The sequence below is a fragment of the Rhinolophus hipposideros genome, assembly GCF_964194185.1.
Source record: "Rhinolophus hipposideros genome assembly, chromosome: 1".
Lineage (NCBI taxonomy): Eukaryota > Metazoa > Chordata > Mammalia > Chiroptera > Rhinolophidae > Rhinolophus > Rhinolophus hipposideros.
The window spans coordinates 3,957,036-3,975,010 of NC_138047.1; the positions used below are offsets into that span (position 1 = coordinate 3,957,036).

Below are 17,975 nucleotides of genomic sequence, written 5' to 3' on the forward strand. Positions count from 1 at the left end.
GTTTTATTCTTTAATGGTGATTTACACGTTTCTGTGCCTCGTCTGTATGTTTCCTTCACAGAACTGCAGAGAGATGTCACACATGAAAACAGCTACACAACAATGCAACCAAGAAGAATGCCATTAAGATATGGCACTGAAAAAAACACACTGTGGAGTACGGTTATTCAGAATCAGTTACTTCTTCTGCAAGGCTGTTATTATGTTAAAACAAAAGTACACCTGCCATCTGCTACCATAAAAAGATACTTACGAAAGAATAAGTTAATGTAGATTGAAGTGACAATGTAGTTAGTAATGCTGTGAAGAATTCTTGGGATTACACATACAGTATAATATTAACTGGTGGTTTTTTTTTTTTAACTAATTTATTTCTAAAGAAGAATTAGGTTGGTGCAAAAGTAATTGCGGTTTTTGCCATTACTTTTCTTTTAACCTGCAATTACTTTTGCACCAACCTAATAATCTAGGCAGTTGCCATTTTCCTCCTTTAGAGTGAATCTAAGGAGTGAACAGAAATTGACAGAGACACAAAGCAAAATTATAACTTCAGTAAACAGTTCCTAAAAATTATGGGTTTCATAAAATTAAATTGTAATAGATAAATAAAGTACACTTAGCTGCAACCTACACACAAAGAAGACTTGCAGTTTGGTCTTATGAACTCCAGAACTCAGAAATCTCAAAGCCAAACATGTCACAAGAGGTCAGAGGTCACATTTTCTAACTGGGGTTTGACCCTCAAGTAAGCAATACATGGAATTAATTGATGCCCTAATGTGAAACATTAACTTGAATGGGACTGGTCTACCAATCCAATGTTCCTCTAGTCACAAACTGATCACCTCTAGAAACACAAAGTCAAAGTTACCAAGACAGGAAGGAACCATGAAGGCTCAACTGCTTTTCACAGCAGTCACCAAAAAAATAAAATGCCATCTCCCAATGACACCAATGTGGCAATCATTCTGGTAGAGACTAATATAAAATCCATACTTACTTCAAAATATGTCTTTAAATTATCTTATTAACTATTACTGAGAACGAAATTCAAATGCCATGTTGTAATTATCCAAATTAGATGTGAATAATCTGGATTAAACAGAAAAAGGAAGTCCTGTAACTTGTTTTTCTTGTATGTTAAAATATAGGTGACATTTAGAAAAATAACATGACAATGAGTTATAAATTAAAGTGGGAACCTTAGGAATTTAAAGTATATTTCATTTCTGTTTCTGATTTTGTCATACGATTGTCAGAGAGGAAAAGACAAATGTCTTGGCTATTGTGTATAGTGCTGCAATAAACATAGGAGTGCATAAAGTTTTTTGAATTAGAGTTTTGGATTTCTCCAGATAGATACCTAGGAGTTGAATTGCTGGATCATTAGGTAGTTCCATTTTCAGATTTTTGAGATACCTCCATACTGTTTTCCTTAGTGGCTGCACCAATCTGCAATCCCACCAACAGTGCACAAGCATTCCCTTTTCTCCACATCCGCGCCAGCACTTGTTGTTTGTTGATTTATTGATGATACAATGGAGTATTACGCAGCCATAAAGAAAAAAGAAATCTTACCATTTGCAACAACATGGATGGACCCAGAGAACATTATGTTAAGTGAAATACGTCAGACAGAGAAAGACAAATACCATATGATCTCACTTATATGCGGAATCTAAAGAAAAGAATAAGTGAATGAACTAATCAGAAACAGTTTTAGAGACAAAGAGGTAAAACTGATGGTTGCTAGATGGGCGGGGGGGGGGGGATAAGGGGGAAGGTGAAGGGATTAGAAAACAGTCAGTGACCATAAGATGGCCCCGGGGTTTTGAAAATTAATTTTCAATGTATCAATAATGGGAATGTAATCAATAACGTTGTAAAGTGCAGGGAATATAGTCAATAACATTGTAATAACTAGGTATGATGTCAAGTGGGTACTAGACTTATCAGGGTGATCACTTCATAAGTTATATAAATCTCTAATCACTATGTTATATACTTGAAACTAATATAATATTGTATGTCAACTGTAATTTAAATTTTTTAATTAAAAATATATGTAATATAAAAAAAGACAAATGTCATATGATTTCACTTATAAGTGGAATCTAAAGAACAAAATTAACAAAACAGAAACAAACTCATAGATACAGAGAACATTTTGATGATTGCCAGATGGGAGGGGTTTAGAGGTAAATGAAAGGGGAAGGGATTAAGAAGTACAAATTGCTTATTACACATGGGGATGGGGATGTAGGGTATAGCATAAGGAATATAGTGAATACTATTGTACTAACTATGTATGGTGGCAGATGGGTACTAGGTCTATCCGGGTGATAGATGGGTGGGGGTTTGCGGCAGGGTGAAAAAGGTGAAAGGATTAAGGAATACAAACTGACAGTTACAAAATAGTCATGGGGATATAAAGTATAGGAACTATAATCAATAATATGGTAATAACTAACTATGTATAGTGCCAGGTGGTACAAGTCAGGGGGATCACTTCATAAATTATACAAATTTCTAACCATATGCTGCACACTTAAGACTAATATAAAATAATACCGAATGTCAAAGCTAATAGAAAAATTTAAAAAGGGGGGAAAGATCAGTAATATTGTGATAGCATGGTACAGTGTCAGATGGTTGCTGGACTCATCATCGTGATCACTTCTTTAGCATAAGTAATGTAATCAATAATGTAACAACTCTGTATAGTGCTTGGTGGGTATTGCTGAATAATACGATGTATACCCGAAAGTAATATAATATTGTATGTTCGCTCTATTTTAATAAAAAACTTTAAAAAAAATAAAAATAAAAACTGTAACACAAGGGCTAAATGTTAAGCATAAAGCTGTATCATAAATATTTGTTTTATGTAAATGCTAAGTAATCAAATATTTCGAAGCTTCAATTTCATGACATCTATCCAAATACCATAAAATTGATTAATTCGTATCTGCTAATTATAATTTGGTATTTACACTTTTAAACTAAAAGAGAAGCTGTTCTTTTAAGATAGAAGCCTATGTTTATCTTCATCTAAACTGACTACTGTACTTTCTTTTTCATGACAAAATGACTCATGTTTACATTATGATTAAACATCACAAAACATACTCCAATTTCTAAGAATGTAAAATGTTTTTAGTGAGACCAAAATTTTTTGTGCTTATTTAACTCCCAAATTAAGACATCTATGGAATTTCCTATTATCATTAAATCAAACTTATAAACATCAGCTTTTAAATCAGAGAGACAGGCTAACCATTAAAAATGAAAAATAAATCAAACTTAATCCCACACATGCATTTTGATTTCTAATCTTTTTTCGTAAAAATACTTTCTACCCCCAAATAGAACTTGTTAAAGAAAAAGTTACTTAGGTGTATTTTTAAATACTTGAAATATTCAAATCTCAACAGTGATTCTCTTAATTTATAGTACCTTTCAAACTACTTTTTTGAACAGAACAGTAGCAGTTTTAAAAAAAGGTAAAATTAAAAGTGGTAAAAAGGACTCAAGACTCTTTCCTAGGGGTGCAGTGACGGCCAATAGGACACCACTGCTATCAACCCCAAAAGTTAGGTGTCATCACATTAAGTGAAAGAAACATTTGCAACACAGAAAAATTCTTACTTTGTTACAGAGATAAGGAAATTATTATTAGACCCTAATTATTCAAATAAGTCTGAGGATCTGAGGCTTCCACTCATGGAATTTCTTTTTAAAATTCAACACAAATCTTAATATTCTAACCATCCTGTGCTTGAAGCTGATACTGCTGGAGATTTTGGTGTGTCTAGTGTTACATACAAACATACAGAATGTTCCTTGGACTTGCTTCTGCTAGAAGGAACTTTTATTGCTTTTAGCTCTGCTTTTGGACTTCAGAAAATACCAGTGCCTTTAGCAACTATATTTTTTTTATTTTAAGAAAAATCAAAAGACTGCTATGAGCTGGAAAGATGGTGGAGATAACGTAGTTTTTAATCTCCCCCAAACCTCAGACAGTTACTAGAAGAGTTAGCAATAAACAAACAAAAAAAACCCACCCTTGGACAACATAAACAACAAAATTAAGTGCTGAGAAATCCCCTTAAATCCCAAAATTTGAGCAAGTGAGGGTTTATATCCAAGAGCTACAACCCCAACTGGTTATCAGCACCGGTGAAGGAGAAAGCAGAGGTCAGTATCTAATGAGATAGTACAGGAGGATAAAATAACAGACAGTCACAGGAAAGTACAGCCGGCCAATCTGAGAACAGCAGCTGAACCTGGATAGGGTGCTACACACCCCACTTCCAGGTGTTCCACAGTAATTCATGAATTCATAGTAAAGTCTTATGGACTGGGGCTTACTGGGCCCCATGAACAGTCAAACTTAATCAGCCAAGGCTCCCTTCCAGGCAGAGCCCCACACTGTAAAGAAATTGTTAGCAATTAAACCATCAAATACTACTGGAGTAAGGTCAAAAAGATCTTCAAAGTAAGAACAATACCAGGTACAAAAAAAAAGGGTGGTTCCAGAAGAAAGCAGTGGAGAAAAAAGTGAAGAAAAAGCAGGAAACCATGGGAAATATAAGGCCGTATTTTGAGCACTGCATTAAAAATGAGGTAGGAAGGAGATTTGGGACATGGCTCAATCTAGAAAAATTATTCTAACCAGTTTTCCCTGATCCAAGTTCAGCAAAACTGATTTCCCATCAAAATGACCAACATGAAAGGCTGCAGATAAAGGAGAATAACAACATTCCCTTACATTGTAAGTACACCCGAGATATGTGCCTACAAGACAGAGGAAAACTTTAACGAGTACTCCAATAAAGACACAAAAAAAATGAATAAAGACACAAAGAAAACCATTAAAGATGAATTGGAAAAACTCAGAAATGAGTTAAACGTTATAAATTTTAAAAATTACTTCAGAAGTGAGGTCAAAATTGAAAGGTACACAAGAATGAATACATAGCAGAAAATGTTTTAAAAAAATGAAAAATATATTGCAATTTTACCCATAACTGCCAGAACTTGGAAGCAGCCAAGATGTTTTGCAAGGTAAGTAGATAAACTTTGGTCCATCCAGACAACAGGATATTATTCAGCACTAAAAAGAAATGAGCCATCAATCCATGAAAAGACATGGGGGAACCTTAAATGCACATGACTAAGTGGAAAAAAAAATCAGAAAAGTCCACATACTGTATGATTCCAGCTCAATGACATTCTGGAAAAGGCACAACTATGGGGACAGGAAAAGATCAGAGGTTGTCAGGAGTTCGGGGGAGGGATGAACAGGGGGAGCACAGAGGGTTTCAGGGCAGGGAGACTGCTCTGTGTGACACGAGAATGGTGGGTACGTGTCATTACACAGTTGTCCACACCCACAGAATGGACACCACCAGGAGTGACCCTAATGTCAGCTGTGGACTCTGGATTATGATGATGTGTGAAGGTAGGTTCAACCATTATAACAAATATACCATCTGAGGACACTGACAGTGGGACAGGGATATGTGGGGGGGGTGCAGGGAGGTTATGGGAAATCTCCACACCTTCCCCCCAATTTTGTTGTAAACCTAAAACTGCTCTTTAACAACTAAAATCTTTTAAAAAGAGAGATGAAAAGAATTTATTAGGTTGGTGCAAAAGTAATTGTGCATTTTACAATTATTTTTAACCTTTTAAACCACAATTACTTTTGCACCAACCTAATAATGTAAAATAAACATAGAAGATGGGAAAAGATCCAACTGGGAAGTCAGGAAAAAAGACAATCACAACAAAACGGAAATCAAGTTAGCGGACTGTTTTACAGTAACGCTTTAAGTCAGAATATACAATACATAAAAGAACCCCAAAGAAAAAATATAAGCTAAGGATTCTCTGTCTAGTTAAACTGACTTTCAAGTAAAAAGGTTGCAGATCAACTATCATGAATATGCACGAACTCAAAAACTTGTTCCCATGAAGTTTTGATTAAGAATCTACTAGATGGTGTTGCCACTATGGAAAAGAGTGGGGGTTCCTCAAAAAACTAAAACAGGAGCGGACAGGTAGCTCAGTTGGTTAGAGCGCGAGCTCTGGGCAACAGGTCTGCCAGTTCGAGTCCCACATGGGCCAGCGAGCTGCGCCCTCTGCAACTAGATTGAAGTCAACTAGCTGCAGCTCAGCTCCCAGGTGGCCAGGTAGCTCAGTTGGTTGGAGCACCGGCTCTCAACCACAAGGTTGCTGGTTCAACTCCTTGACTTCCGCAAGGGATGGTGGGCAGCGCCCCCTGCAATGAAGATTGAACACAGCACCTTGAGCTGAGCTGCCGCTGAGCTCCCAGATGGCTCAGTTGGTTGGAGCACGTCCTCTCAACCACAAGGTTGCCGGTTCGACTCTCGCAAGGGATGGTGGGCTGCACCCCCTGCAACTAGCAACGGCAACTGGACGTGGAGCTGAACGGCACCCTCCACAATTAAGACTGAAAGGACAACAACCTGACTTGGAAAAAAATCCTGGAAGTACACACTGTTCCCCAATAAAGTCCTGTTCCCCTTCCCCCCAAAAAAACTAAAACAAAACTACCATAGGACCCAGCAACTCCTGAGTATTTATCCAAAGGAGGTGAAATCACTATCTCAAGAAGATACCTGCACCCCCATGTTCATGTGTCATAGCAGCCAAAACATGGAAACAACCTAAGTGTCCAATGACAAGATGACTGGATAAAGAAAGCGTGTGCACGCGCGTGAGCATGTGTACAATGGAATTATTACTCAGCCACAAAAAAGAAAATTCAATCATTTTGTGACAATGTGGATGAACTCTGAGGGCATTACGCTGAGTAAAATAAGTCAGAAAAAAAAGGGACAAATACTGTGTAATCTCACTTATATGTGGAATCTATAAAAACCAAGCTCAGAGATACAGAGAACAGATTGGTGGCCAGAGACAAATGTTTTTGTTTTTCTTTTTCTGGTGCAGGGGGAGAATTTCCATTTATAAAATAAATGGATGTAATGCACAGCACGGTTACTACAGTTAATAATATTGTACTGCACATTTGAAAGTTGCTAAGAGAGTAAATCTAAAAGTTCTCAGCGGAAGAAAAAAACTCTACGGTGATACATGTTAACTAAACTTATTATGATGATCATTTTGCAATGTATACATACAGTGGTACCTCGGTTTCCCCATCAAAAGTAATGCAAAATGGAGTAATCCATTCCAGACCTTTAAAATCAGCCCCTAAAACTGCAAATTTAGCATGAATTTTATTACCTAAAATTAGATAAAAATAGATCCATAAAATTTACGGCATTCGTAAACCGAAATGTTCATCAACTGAGATGTTTGAAAACCGAGGTACCAATGTATATCAAATCACTATGTTGTACAATTTAAACTAATGCCATGTCAACTGTGTCCCAATAAAGTAGGGGAAACAGAATAAAAAAGGAATCTACTAGAGAAGGATCTTTCAATATCAACCACAGGACTAGTGGTAAGCATGAGCTGGATCTTAGAGAAGACTAACGGTGGCTGTAAGAAAGTGTATGTATTTGCTCCAACCGTTCACAACCAGTATAATTGTTTCAAGACAACGGATAAAGAATTCATGTGGTCTCCACGACAGACTGTTGATTGTTATTTGCAAACAGCTTGGTGTGTGATGTTACGTAAGACAAATGGAGGGATGACATATTCTAAAATGTTACCACTCACGATGTCCCTGGGAGCTATGACCCTTAGTGTGTAGAGAGGAGATACAGATTTCAGATACGCGTTAAGCAATACCGAGTAGTCAAAAATTCAAGTGGAAAATAACAGTATGAATTCATGAGGTAGTTTTTCTTTTATAGTTATATTTATTTCCTAACTCTGTCCACTAAAAGTCACAGGAAAAGAGCAATGAGCACACCGAAGGCCAAAAACATGCTCCTGAAATGCCGTTTTTTAACTGAGAGAAACCAGAGGCCCCTGGAGAAATCTGGGGCAGCGTATGTGTACAAGACGAACCTGAAAAACCCTGTTGTATCAGAAAACAGGGTAACTTAGCAGCCAGCATGAAGAGGCTCCAACGGGTCAAAGGTGGAAAATTTTGAGCGTCAATAAGCATTATGTCAGAAGTGGATTGAAATATATCAAATGTATTTAAATGCACGGATTCTAAATGACACTTAAAAACATGAATTGGGTTCCATCAGAGGATGTTATTTTGAAAACTGGTAAACACAGAAAAAGAATCAGTTATTCTACTTTTCCAGTATGAACCATACCACACAGTAACCAAATACTAAATGATGGGAGGCTTATGTCCCTGCAGAAGTATTCCAGTTGAAAAGGGAAAGGGAAAGTAGATTAGCACCACTTTGCAATCCTTGAAGGGTTATTGGATGTAGCCCCTGCATCAAGGCTACTAACGTCAACACGTGAAGACGCACGGCCTCCTGAGAACAGGACACAGCCGCCCCACCCCAAGCCTCCAGAGAAAATATCAATTTCCACGAAACACAGAGAATGAGCAACGGGTCAAAGTACACCGCAGGGATGTGGTCAGCAAAAGCCAGACTATGGGCAACCACAGAGCAAATGAACCAATTTCTTCAATAAGTGACAAAGAAAAACGACACAAGATGAATGAGAAATCTACAGAATAAAAGTGACTTATAAGACACATCAAACAAAATACACAGAACTAAAATATTACACACAAGTAAACTATAGTGTTTAGGGTGTGCCAGGCTTCCAAATATTATAAGGAGCCAGGACTCAAAAGTCCAAAACTTTGAATGCACGACTAAGGCAGTATAGTTTTCATTTTTATAATGCAGTCACTCACCAGTCAAATTCCAGAGTAAAACCTAATGACTAATATGTAGCACTCTTTTCAGTAAGTCCACTACAGCTTTCAGTAACTTAAGATACTTGTAAAGATGAAAACTATATGTTCACGATCAGCTAGAACTAAGCAGGGCAACTTGCTATCAAATTTGTCCAAGGCTTGAAAAGTACCTACATTTAGAATACAGAAGACGAGTACCAGGCTTTCCAGCAAAAGACCTGAATTCCTGTCATGGTCCCATGCTTCTTCCTAAGCTACATTGTCAAGTGTAACGAGCAAGCCAAGGCACTGGGCTAGGCAGTGAGCTACACAGCTCCTTCCCGTGACAATCGTGCAAAAAGAAGTACAGCATGCTGCGAAGCGTGGCCCGGTAATAAAAGGAAAATGGCGTGTTCTCAGATCGGATGCGGCAAAAGAGACACTGGCAATCGCTCAAACATATACCCTTTGATTCTCTTAGTTTTGTTTTTCACCTTTAGATGATACTGATAAAACAATGACTATTTGGTAGGCAAATAAATTTACTCACATTTATCTTAAGATCTGTGGACCTTAGGATATGAAGAAAAATAAGGCTGTACTGATGAAGAAAGGAGAGGATGCTGACCAACAATCCATAATGTAGAATGAGTGCAATATTAGCACTCCTCACGCAGTGTGTTTGTTCATTTAATCCACTCCCGTGCTGAATATGCTATTAATCTGAGTAAGGTATTTACTGCTATGTGACTGAGCGCGGCCCAAGCGTTACTTCCATAGAGAGTCCTCATCTGGGTTTGAATCAAGGCCAAGTAGCCTGAGAGAAACCGCTGAGTCCTTTTGCACACTTTAGGAGCAACCTCTGTGTAACTTCTCCTGTGATCTGACACGTGCGTGGGTCCTCACAGACACTGAGATCACCTGCTGCTGTGGGGCTGATTCTCGGACCCCCACATAAGCAGAAGGGCACAACCTAACAGCAAGTAGATGGCCGAACCATATACATCTCACACTGGGACAGTCCCACAGCTTCCTAGACTGTGTCCCTAAAGTTTTTAGAGAAAGATGCTATGGCTTAGAAAGAAGTATCAGCCCAAACAATTCAGTTTAGTCACGCTTCAATAACTTTCATTTTAAAAATCAAAATCCAAAAAACATCTTATTTGCACTGCCTCCTATAAATAATTTGCTTTAAACTAGGGTTTTTTAAAATCCCAACCATAGGAAAATATGGCTTTTAAGTCTTTGAGGTTTTTAAAAAAATGTTTTTATACCAGTATCACCTCACTATAATTTGTATTTAGTTACTGTGACTCAAATTATTTGCTGTATTTAGAAACATAAGTCATTTTAATTATTATGTACTATTCGTTTTATTATTTCCCACATAGGTATTACCTATTTCCCCTCTAATAGCCTAGGGGGCCAGGACTTTACAAGGGAAACAAAGTATTCAACGGATAAATACAGAGTTAGAACAACAGGTTAACACCAGCTTCCCTTTCTCTTTCTCCAATTCCTTGCCTCTTAACTAGCTTTTATAATTTTCTCCATGAGAATATAGGTAAGGGACAAAAATACAAGGTATTCAATTTTGTTACTTATTAATAAGAAAGGGCAAAAACAAGCATTTAGTTAAATGAGCTTTTTTAAAATCATGTTTTCTATTTTTACAGATAATATCTAAAAACTGTGTGGGAGAAATAAGTAAAAAGAATTCTAGTTTACCAAAAAAAATCATTCAAACATTTTAAAAAGATAAATTTAGGTTTATTCTTTTAAAAATACCCAGAGAAACAAATATAATAAAACAAAATCAAATTCTGTTGGAAGACTCCCTTATAACTAATGTATAACACGTGAAGTGGACATTCATAAAGTAGCCTGATTTTTTTCTATACTGCATCTTGGTCTACCAAGGTAAACAGCACTGGAAACTGGGGGGGGGGGGGGGAAGGGGGGGAAAACTATCTTTTTTAACTGAAGATTTATTTAATATATTTCTAAAGTATAGAATGAAATTGTTAAAAGCTCTTGGCTAGTGGACTATGAACTAAAAAGATGGTACTTACTACACATACCATGCTTGTCCTGTATTAAAATGAATAATGAACAAGTAGACTGGTTTTAGACAGTTTACATAAAAGTGATCAACTAAAAGCCTTTTAAATAAAAGACTCAAAGATTTGTTTCAAAAGTTAAATTTTTGGTAACTAAAAAGCTATAATAAATAGTATGCACTGGTATTTTAGTTATCTAATATTTATTTACAAAACCTCCAAAGACAAGTTGCTTGTGTATGTTTCTGTCTTTATTTTTCTAATTGCATATTCCTGCAAGGCAACCAAGTGACTGGTACCTTATAATATACGTTGGTTATCATAATAAATAAGTCACTTTTGAAACTTTTTTCCCAAAATCTTATAAGCAATTTTACAGGGACATTTTTGTTTAAATTTACTTACTTTGTAATACGATCAATGTTGGCAATTTGCTTCTGGTTCCGTATAATCTCAATAGCAGCCCAAAGATGCTGGATAGCTTTTGTATCCGCCTGTCGTCTTTTTGTTAAACGTGCCATGTCCTGTTAACTGCTTTAGCTGTAGGAATACACAAAAACATAAGGGAAAAAGCATGGATTACAAACTGAATGATTACCAACAGAAGTAACATTTGACTAACGCTGGGTACACTGATGTAGTGCGTAGTACGGCCAACATTTTGTTTTATTTTCTACAACACACATCACCAATTACTTCATAAGAATTATCATTCATTATTTCATAAAGAATGACACTTTAAGACCTAAAAGTTAAAAAACGTTTTCCTAAAAAGAACAAGTGGCCACCTTATACCAATATGTCAAACACATATACATTTAAATTTTAATCTAAAACAAATTACAACACAAAATTTCATGTTTTGACATTACATTGTGTGTAATTTCACAGATCAATACAGAATGGATTTTAAATGTCCTAATTCTTTGGTTCTTTACTTTATTGTATGCATCGTTCAAAATTTTCAATTTTACATAGACATAATGAAAAACGAAAACAACATTCTTTTTTCTAAGAACACCATAAGCAGAAAATACAAGACAGTCATTTCTGGCTGAGATGTGCCACCCTAGTGCCACCCTATCAGAAATGTCACGTGCTTGGGCAGGTGTTGGTTGTGCATTATGTTATTTGCAAACAACGTTGCTATTTTATTCAAATTTCAATATTCTGAGTGAACTGAGGAAAATGGCCAGCAGTGTGTCCTGGCAAGACTGGGGACGGGATGGCACCCTGGATGGTTAGTGAGTGCAGGCACTGCAGCAAGAGGGACATGGGACCTGAATGCTAGGAAGGCCCTATGCCTTCTTCCCCAAAGCACAGTCCCACAGGCATGCAGTAGACATCGAACCCTCTGGGATGGCTGAAACCTCCTTCCTCCTGTCTCTTAAGGAAAGAGAAAGAGTGAGGGAAACTCATTCTTAGCACTTAACCATGTTCTGTGACTGGCCAGCAGAGCCCTACAAATCCTGTTTCTCTACCTCTACATTTCTTTTCACAGCCAAGTCAATTCTCCCTCTTTCTCTGACAAACCCAAATAAAGTCAGCAATCGCCACCAAAGCTTGTCTAGAGACACTTCTGGTGAATTTGGGGTCAGCTGGATTTCTGGAATAAGGTCATTTTCAGAATTACACTACTAACAGAAGGATTGCGAACATGTCTCAGGGTACTCCTGAATATCCTACTTCTTCCCACTACTACTTATAATAGTTGCAAACTTTACTCCACAGAGAGAATCACCAAAAACTAATGCCAGTATTCATGTTTTAAAGAAAACTTCAGGAAAATCAGTTGGTTCAGTATACACTGAGACATATAACCCTAAAAGATAATAAAAACTTCAATTACAATTTCTTAATGTGTCTTAGAAAGAAACCAATTTAAAATGTATGGAGAGTCTCGGTTTAAATGCACTTGTATAGGAGTGCCAACTTTCCAAATCTCAAGCTTTATAGTAAGAAATTTATTGATAAGAATATATAATGGTAGAAAGTGACATCTACCGGTGAACTGTAGTAATACACCTTGGGGTATTATACAGAGAGACAAAAGAACAAAATTTCAGCCATTCTTCAGAGGACTTGAAGAGACATTTTTCTAAAAAGGACATACAGATGGCAAACAGACATATGAAGAAATGCTCAACCTCACTAACCATCAGAGAAATGCAAATAAAAACCACAATGAGATACCACCTCACCCCAGTCAGAATGGCTATCATCAATAAATCAACAAACAACAAGTGCTGGCGTGGATGTGGAGAAAAGGGAACGCTTGTGCACTGTTGGTGGGATTGCAGATTGGTGCAGCCAGTATGGAAAACAATATGGAGGTATCTCAGAAATCTGAAAATGGAACTACCTTATGATCCAGCAATTCCACTCCTAGGTATCTATCTGGAGAAATCCAAAACTCCAATTCAAAAATCTTTATGCACTCCTATGTTTATTGCAGCAGTATACACAATAGCCAAGACATGGAAACAACCGAAATGCCCATCGGTAGATGAATGGATTAAGAAGCTGTGGTACATTTATACAAAAGAGTATTACGCAGCCATAAAGAAGAAAGAAATCTTACCATTTGCAACAACATGGAGAGACCTAGAGAACATTATGTCGAGTGAAATAAGTCAGACAGAGAAAGACAAGTACCATATGATCTCACTTATATGCGGAATCTAAAGAAAAGAATAAGCGAATGAACTAATCAGATACAGTTTTGGAGACAAAGAGGAAAAACTGAGGGTTGCTAGATGGGCGGGGGGGATGTGGATAAGGGGGAAGGTGAGGGGATTAGAAAACAGTCGGTAACCACAAGATGGCCACGGGGTTTTGAAAATTAATTTGGGGAATGTAATCAATAATGTTGTAAAGATTTTGTAGGGTATCCGATGGACACGTGTCCCATTTGGGAGACCACCTCAGGGAAGATGTAGATGCCTGATCACTGCACTGTACACCTGAAGCTGAACAGTAATGAATGCCAACTATAATTTTATATATATATATATATGTACGTATATACTTACAAGAGGCGGAGTACAGCATTGGGAGTGGAGACAGTGGAAATGTGATGGCTCGGTGCGATGTCAGAGGGTTAGTGGATGGGGGAGGGAGGTCCACACAGTGTGAGGGATATAAATGATAAACGTCTAAGTATTACTTTGTCTTGTGCACCTGAAACTAATAAAAAAAAATATCATTTTGATTTTCAAAATACATTTCCAATGTAAATGTAAAGCTTCATAAGGTGTTTCTGCCTACCTAGAGCAATTAACAAATCTGTGGAATTCTCTTCATTGACAACCTTTCTGCAGCTCTTAAAAAGGAATAATGCATTGATTTTATCCCTACTATCTTCAACTGATATGTAACATTAATAGGAAATTTTAGGAAAAGTCTATGTGCAGTATGCAAGCAAGAGAGCCGGATATCAAGGGAGATGTAAACTCACAACTGATGCTGCTTCTGAAGAAAGGGTTATGTTTTAAGCATGCTTTAATTTGCATAACCTTACAAATAAGTACCATTCTGCTTTTTGATAAAAAAAAAAAAGAAAAAGAATTTCAGCCATTGTTACATACATAAAAAACAGTTGCCTAGTTTGTATAAGACACTATATTAGACACAAGGAAGCATTTTAAAATTAATAAACTGTAGTCCTTGCCAGAAAATAACCTAAAATTGGCAAAGGAAATGTGATATATACATGGAACTATAATTTTAATGCCAATGACATAACGTCCAAAATATGTGCTGTGAGAATCCAGATAAGGGAGACACCACCTCTAGCTTAAGTAGCACTACAAAATGGTAAACATGTGGGGAAAATTCACAAGAAATTTTAATTTCTTTGAAAGCTAATTGGCTGTTTAAAGCAAAGGTAAAAATAATGGTTAGGTATTATTAGGGTTATAATATACACAGACATAAAAATAGATGACACCACCACAAAGGGGGAAGAGGCAGTAATAATTTTATCATGCAAATTCCTCCAGTGTATGTGAAGTGGTATTCTATTAACTCAAGGGGGACTGTGGTAAATTGAGGATGCATATTATAATCCCTAGAGCAAGCACTAAAGCATACAAACAGGAACAGTTAACATTAACTCAACTTATAAAATACTTTTTCAAAATACGTATATGTAAAATTAATTCACCCAGAACTGCAGAAAATATATAACAGCAAAACTAACATTTAAAGACAATATCTAAATAAATAATATAACTTGTTATACAACATAATATAACAACCAGAAGAATACAGTAGGAGAAAGTAGATGAAACCTTAAACTTGATGTCATTTAATTCCTAGAACTGCTTAAAATCCAGATTAAAGAATTAAGCAATACAGGAAAACAGATGTAAGATAAAACCAAAGAATTTTGAGATCTGAACCAAGTCACACAGGTAGGCAGACATTCCCTGTAAAGAAGGGACACCTTAAAGGAGATGCTCATAGTTACAGGAGCAAAGAGAACATTGCAAAGAATACAAACCCAAGGAAGGTAAATGCAATGACGCTTGAAGCATGTCACAAAAGTACTAAAAACAACTGGACCTATTAGGACAAGATCTCTTTAAAGTATAACCACTGAAATTCTCCTTTCTTATGAAATCTAAAATCATTCATTCATTTAACATCTCAGGCATACTTGTTGTATATTAGATACCCTTCAATGTTATGGGAATACAGCAACAACAAAACAGACAAAAATCCATCATCTTGAAAATATGTTCAGTAATATGGGTGTTTATCAATCAAATCTCAGAAAATGAGTTTCTTAGAAATATGCACAGAAGGCTTGTCATTTTAAGTCTTCACTGATGTGGCCAAACCACACTTTTCAGTCCATTCTTTCCTAAATGTTTATTACTACTAAACTGAACTACTCAAAATTCTTAAATATGTCCAAAAACTTAATTCATATCTCTATCTCTCTGCTTAATTAATAGTTCTCTGCCTAGAATGTTCTACACTGCCCTGTTACTAATTATTAAAATTTTCCTTGTTCTTTCTAGGACTTACTCCAACGCACTTGCTGCTCACAAACCCTCTCCCCTAGAATCAAGCTGAATCAAACTCAATCCTCTTGGGTATTCTAGTATAATTTGCTTACACATCTCTTACAAACTTACTGCCTCATACAAATAATTATAAATTCCCCCAAAAGAGTCCATTAATTCAAGTTTTTTTTTCATCTGTTTTTCAAGGTGCCTAGCAGAGTTATAAACATGATAAACTTTTGATATAAAATTATGAAATTCAACTTTTGCAGCTATGTTATATAACTCTGATTATCAACCAAGTCCCAAAGTGAGCTTTCATTTATATTATGCCAAAGACTAAGACATCAGAAAGAAAGATGAGAAGACTTGTAGAGATATTAACACGATCCTCATCTTATTCTGGCCCCAACACATCTGGGGGAATGTGATAAAACTCCCGTCAGGAGGAGGAGGAGCTCCTTCACACAGTGATTCTCAAGAGGACCACAGTTTAAAAAATAAAAATACATAACCAAAAACTTCCCAGCAAATTGTTTCCAATTTCTTCTATTGTGATACACAACAAACAAAATCGCCATCTTACCCATTGTCAGTGTACAGACCAGTGGTGGTAAACACATTCACAGTGGGTGCTGCCATCACCCCCATCGCTGCCCATGTAACTCATTTCATCTTGTAAAACGGCAAGTGCATCTTATACAATAACTCCTGCTCCCCTCTCCCCTTCTACTTTCTGTCTGAGATTTTTATACTCTTGAGTACCTCATAGAAGTGGGATCACAAGTGTCTGTCCTCTCGTGACTGGCTCATTTCACTCAGCACAATGTCCTCAGGGTCCCTCCTTACTGTCGCATGTGGCAGGACTGTCTTCCTTTCTCAGGCTGGGTGATGTTCCGTAGCCTGTACACACCACGTGTTGTTATCCAGGCATCTGTCGGTGGACGCTTGAGTCACTCCCACGTATTAGCTCCTGTGACTAGTGCTGCTGTGAACATGGGTGTTCAGATCTCTCTTCAAGAGATCTCTCTTGACTGGCGCTGCTGGTGTCAGTCCTTTGGGTGTGTGCCCAGGAGTGGGGTTGCTGGGTCACGTGGTAGTTCTACTTTAACTTTGTGAGGAACCACCATACCGTTTTCCACAGCAGCTGCACCATTTTACATTCCCACCAATAGCACACAAGGGTTCCAATTTCTCCACATTTTCATCAACACTTCTAATTTTCTGGTTTTTTGATAGTGACCATCCTAATAGGTGTGAAGTGGTCCAAGTAACTTTGGCAAGCCCCCAGGTGATACTGATATTCTCTATTGCTACAAATCCATATTTAACGCAACCCCTTCCATCTACTTAAGTATCTTGTTTTATATCATACAAATGGTACAAACAGAAGAAAAAGAAGAAAGCAAGTCAGAAAGAATCTTAAAAATAAGCAAAATTAAACAATGCATTACTTCGTGATAAATACATATGTACAGAAACTTTTTATTGCAAGGAAATAATAAACATGATAGGCAAATAAGAGACTACTTAGGGGGCTGGGAAGAGAGGCTGACCAAGGAGGACACACTGATACATAAAATCAAGTATATTCTGACTTTATTCTTGGTGGTGGGCTCAAGTGGTTGTTATACTATCTAACAAACTACTTTGAAGTATTTCATCATATAATACATAAAATTTAAAAATTAATTTTACTGTGTAAGTACATGTCTTTGTTACCGAGGTTAGGCTGAAATTTTCCCAAAGTCTATTAACAATTTTAAATTACTTTCTATTGATAGTCTATTCATACTATCTTCTCATTTTTATGTTAATTTATTTATATATTAGAGATATTCATAAAATATTTTCCTGGTTGGCTTTTAGTAAACAATAAATTATACTATAACCTAGCCACATATCCTTTTATAACTAGAAATCCTTTGGCACTCGGGTCAGAAAAATATTCACTTCTATTTTCCTCTGGTCTTTTACAACTTTTTAAAATATAGACTTCCCAATCTATCTAGAAAAAACTTTTTTAAAAGTATTAACATTATGAAACTTTATTTAGGTTTTCAGTAGAAAAATAGAGTCCCA

At 36.6% G+C, this 17,975-nt stretch overlaps 1 protein-coding gene across 33 annotated transcripts in view; it reads right to left on the reverse strand.

Moving 5' to 3' along the window:
• ZMYND11 (zinc finger MYND-type containing 11) overlaps nucleotides 1-17,975 on the reverse strand; it is a 118,702-nt gene that overhangs the window by 65,671 nt on the left and 35,056 nt on the right. For 11 of the 33 annotated variants that reach the window (XM_081055577.1, XM_081055572.1, XM_081055589.1 and 8 more), the window contains exons 2-3: nucleotides 13,914-14,067; nucleotides 11,287-11,421 (exon numbers count right to left, since the gene is read on the reverse strand). The exons of 5 other annotated variants lie outside the window; for them this stretch is intronic. In XM_081055577.1, coding sequence (XP_080911703.1) covers nucleotides 11,287-11,402 — 116 coding nt within the window. In that variant the 5' untranslated portion in view covers nucleotides 11,403-11,421; nucleotides 13,914-14,067. Of the gene's footprint in view, nucleotides 1-11,286; nucleotides 11,422-13,462; nucleotides 13,563-13,913; nucleotides 14,068-14,148; nucleotides 16,164-16,658; nucleotides 17,253-17,975 lie in introns of those variants that run through there. 17 more of the 33 variants (XM_081055579.1, XM_081055573.1, XM_081055562.1 and 14 more) reach the window with 7 other exon arrangements.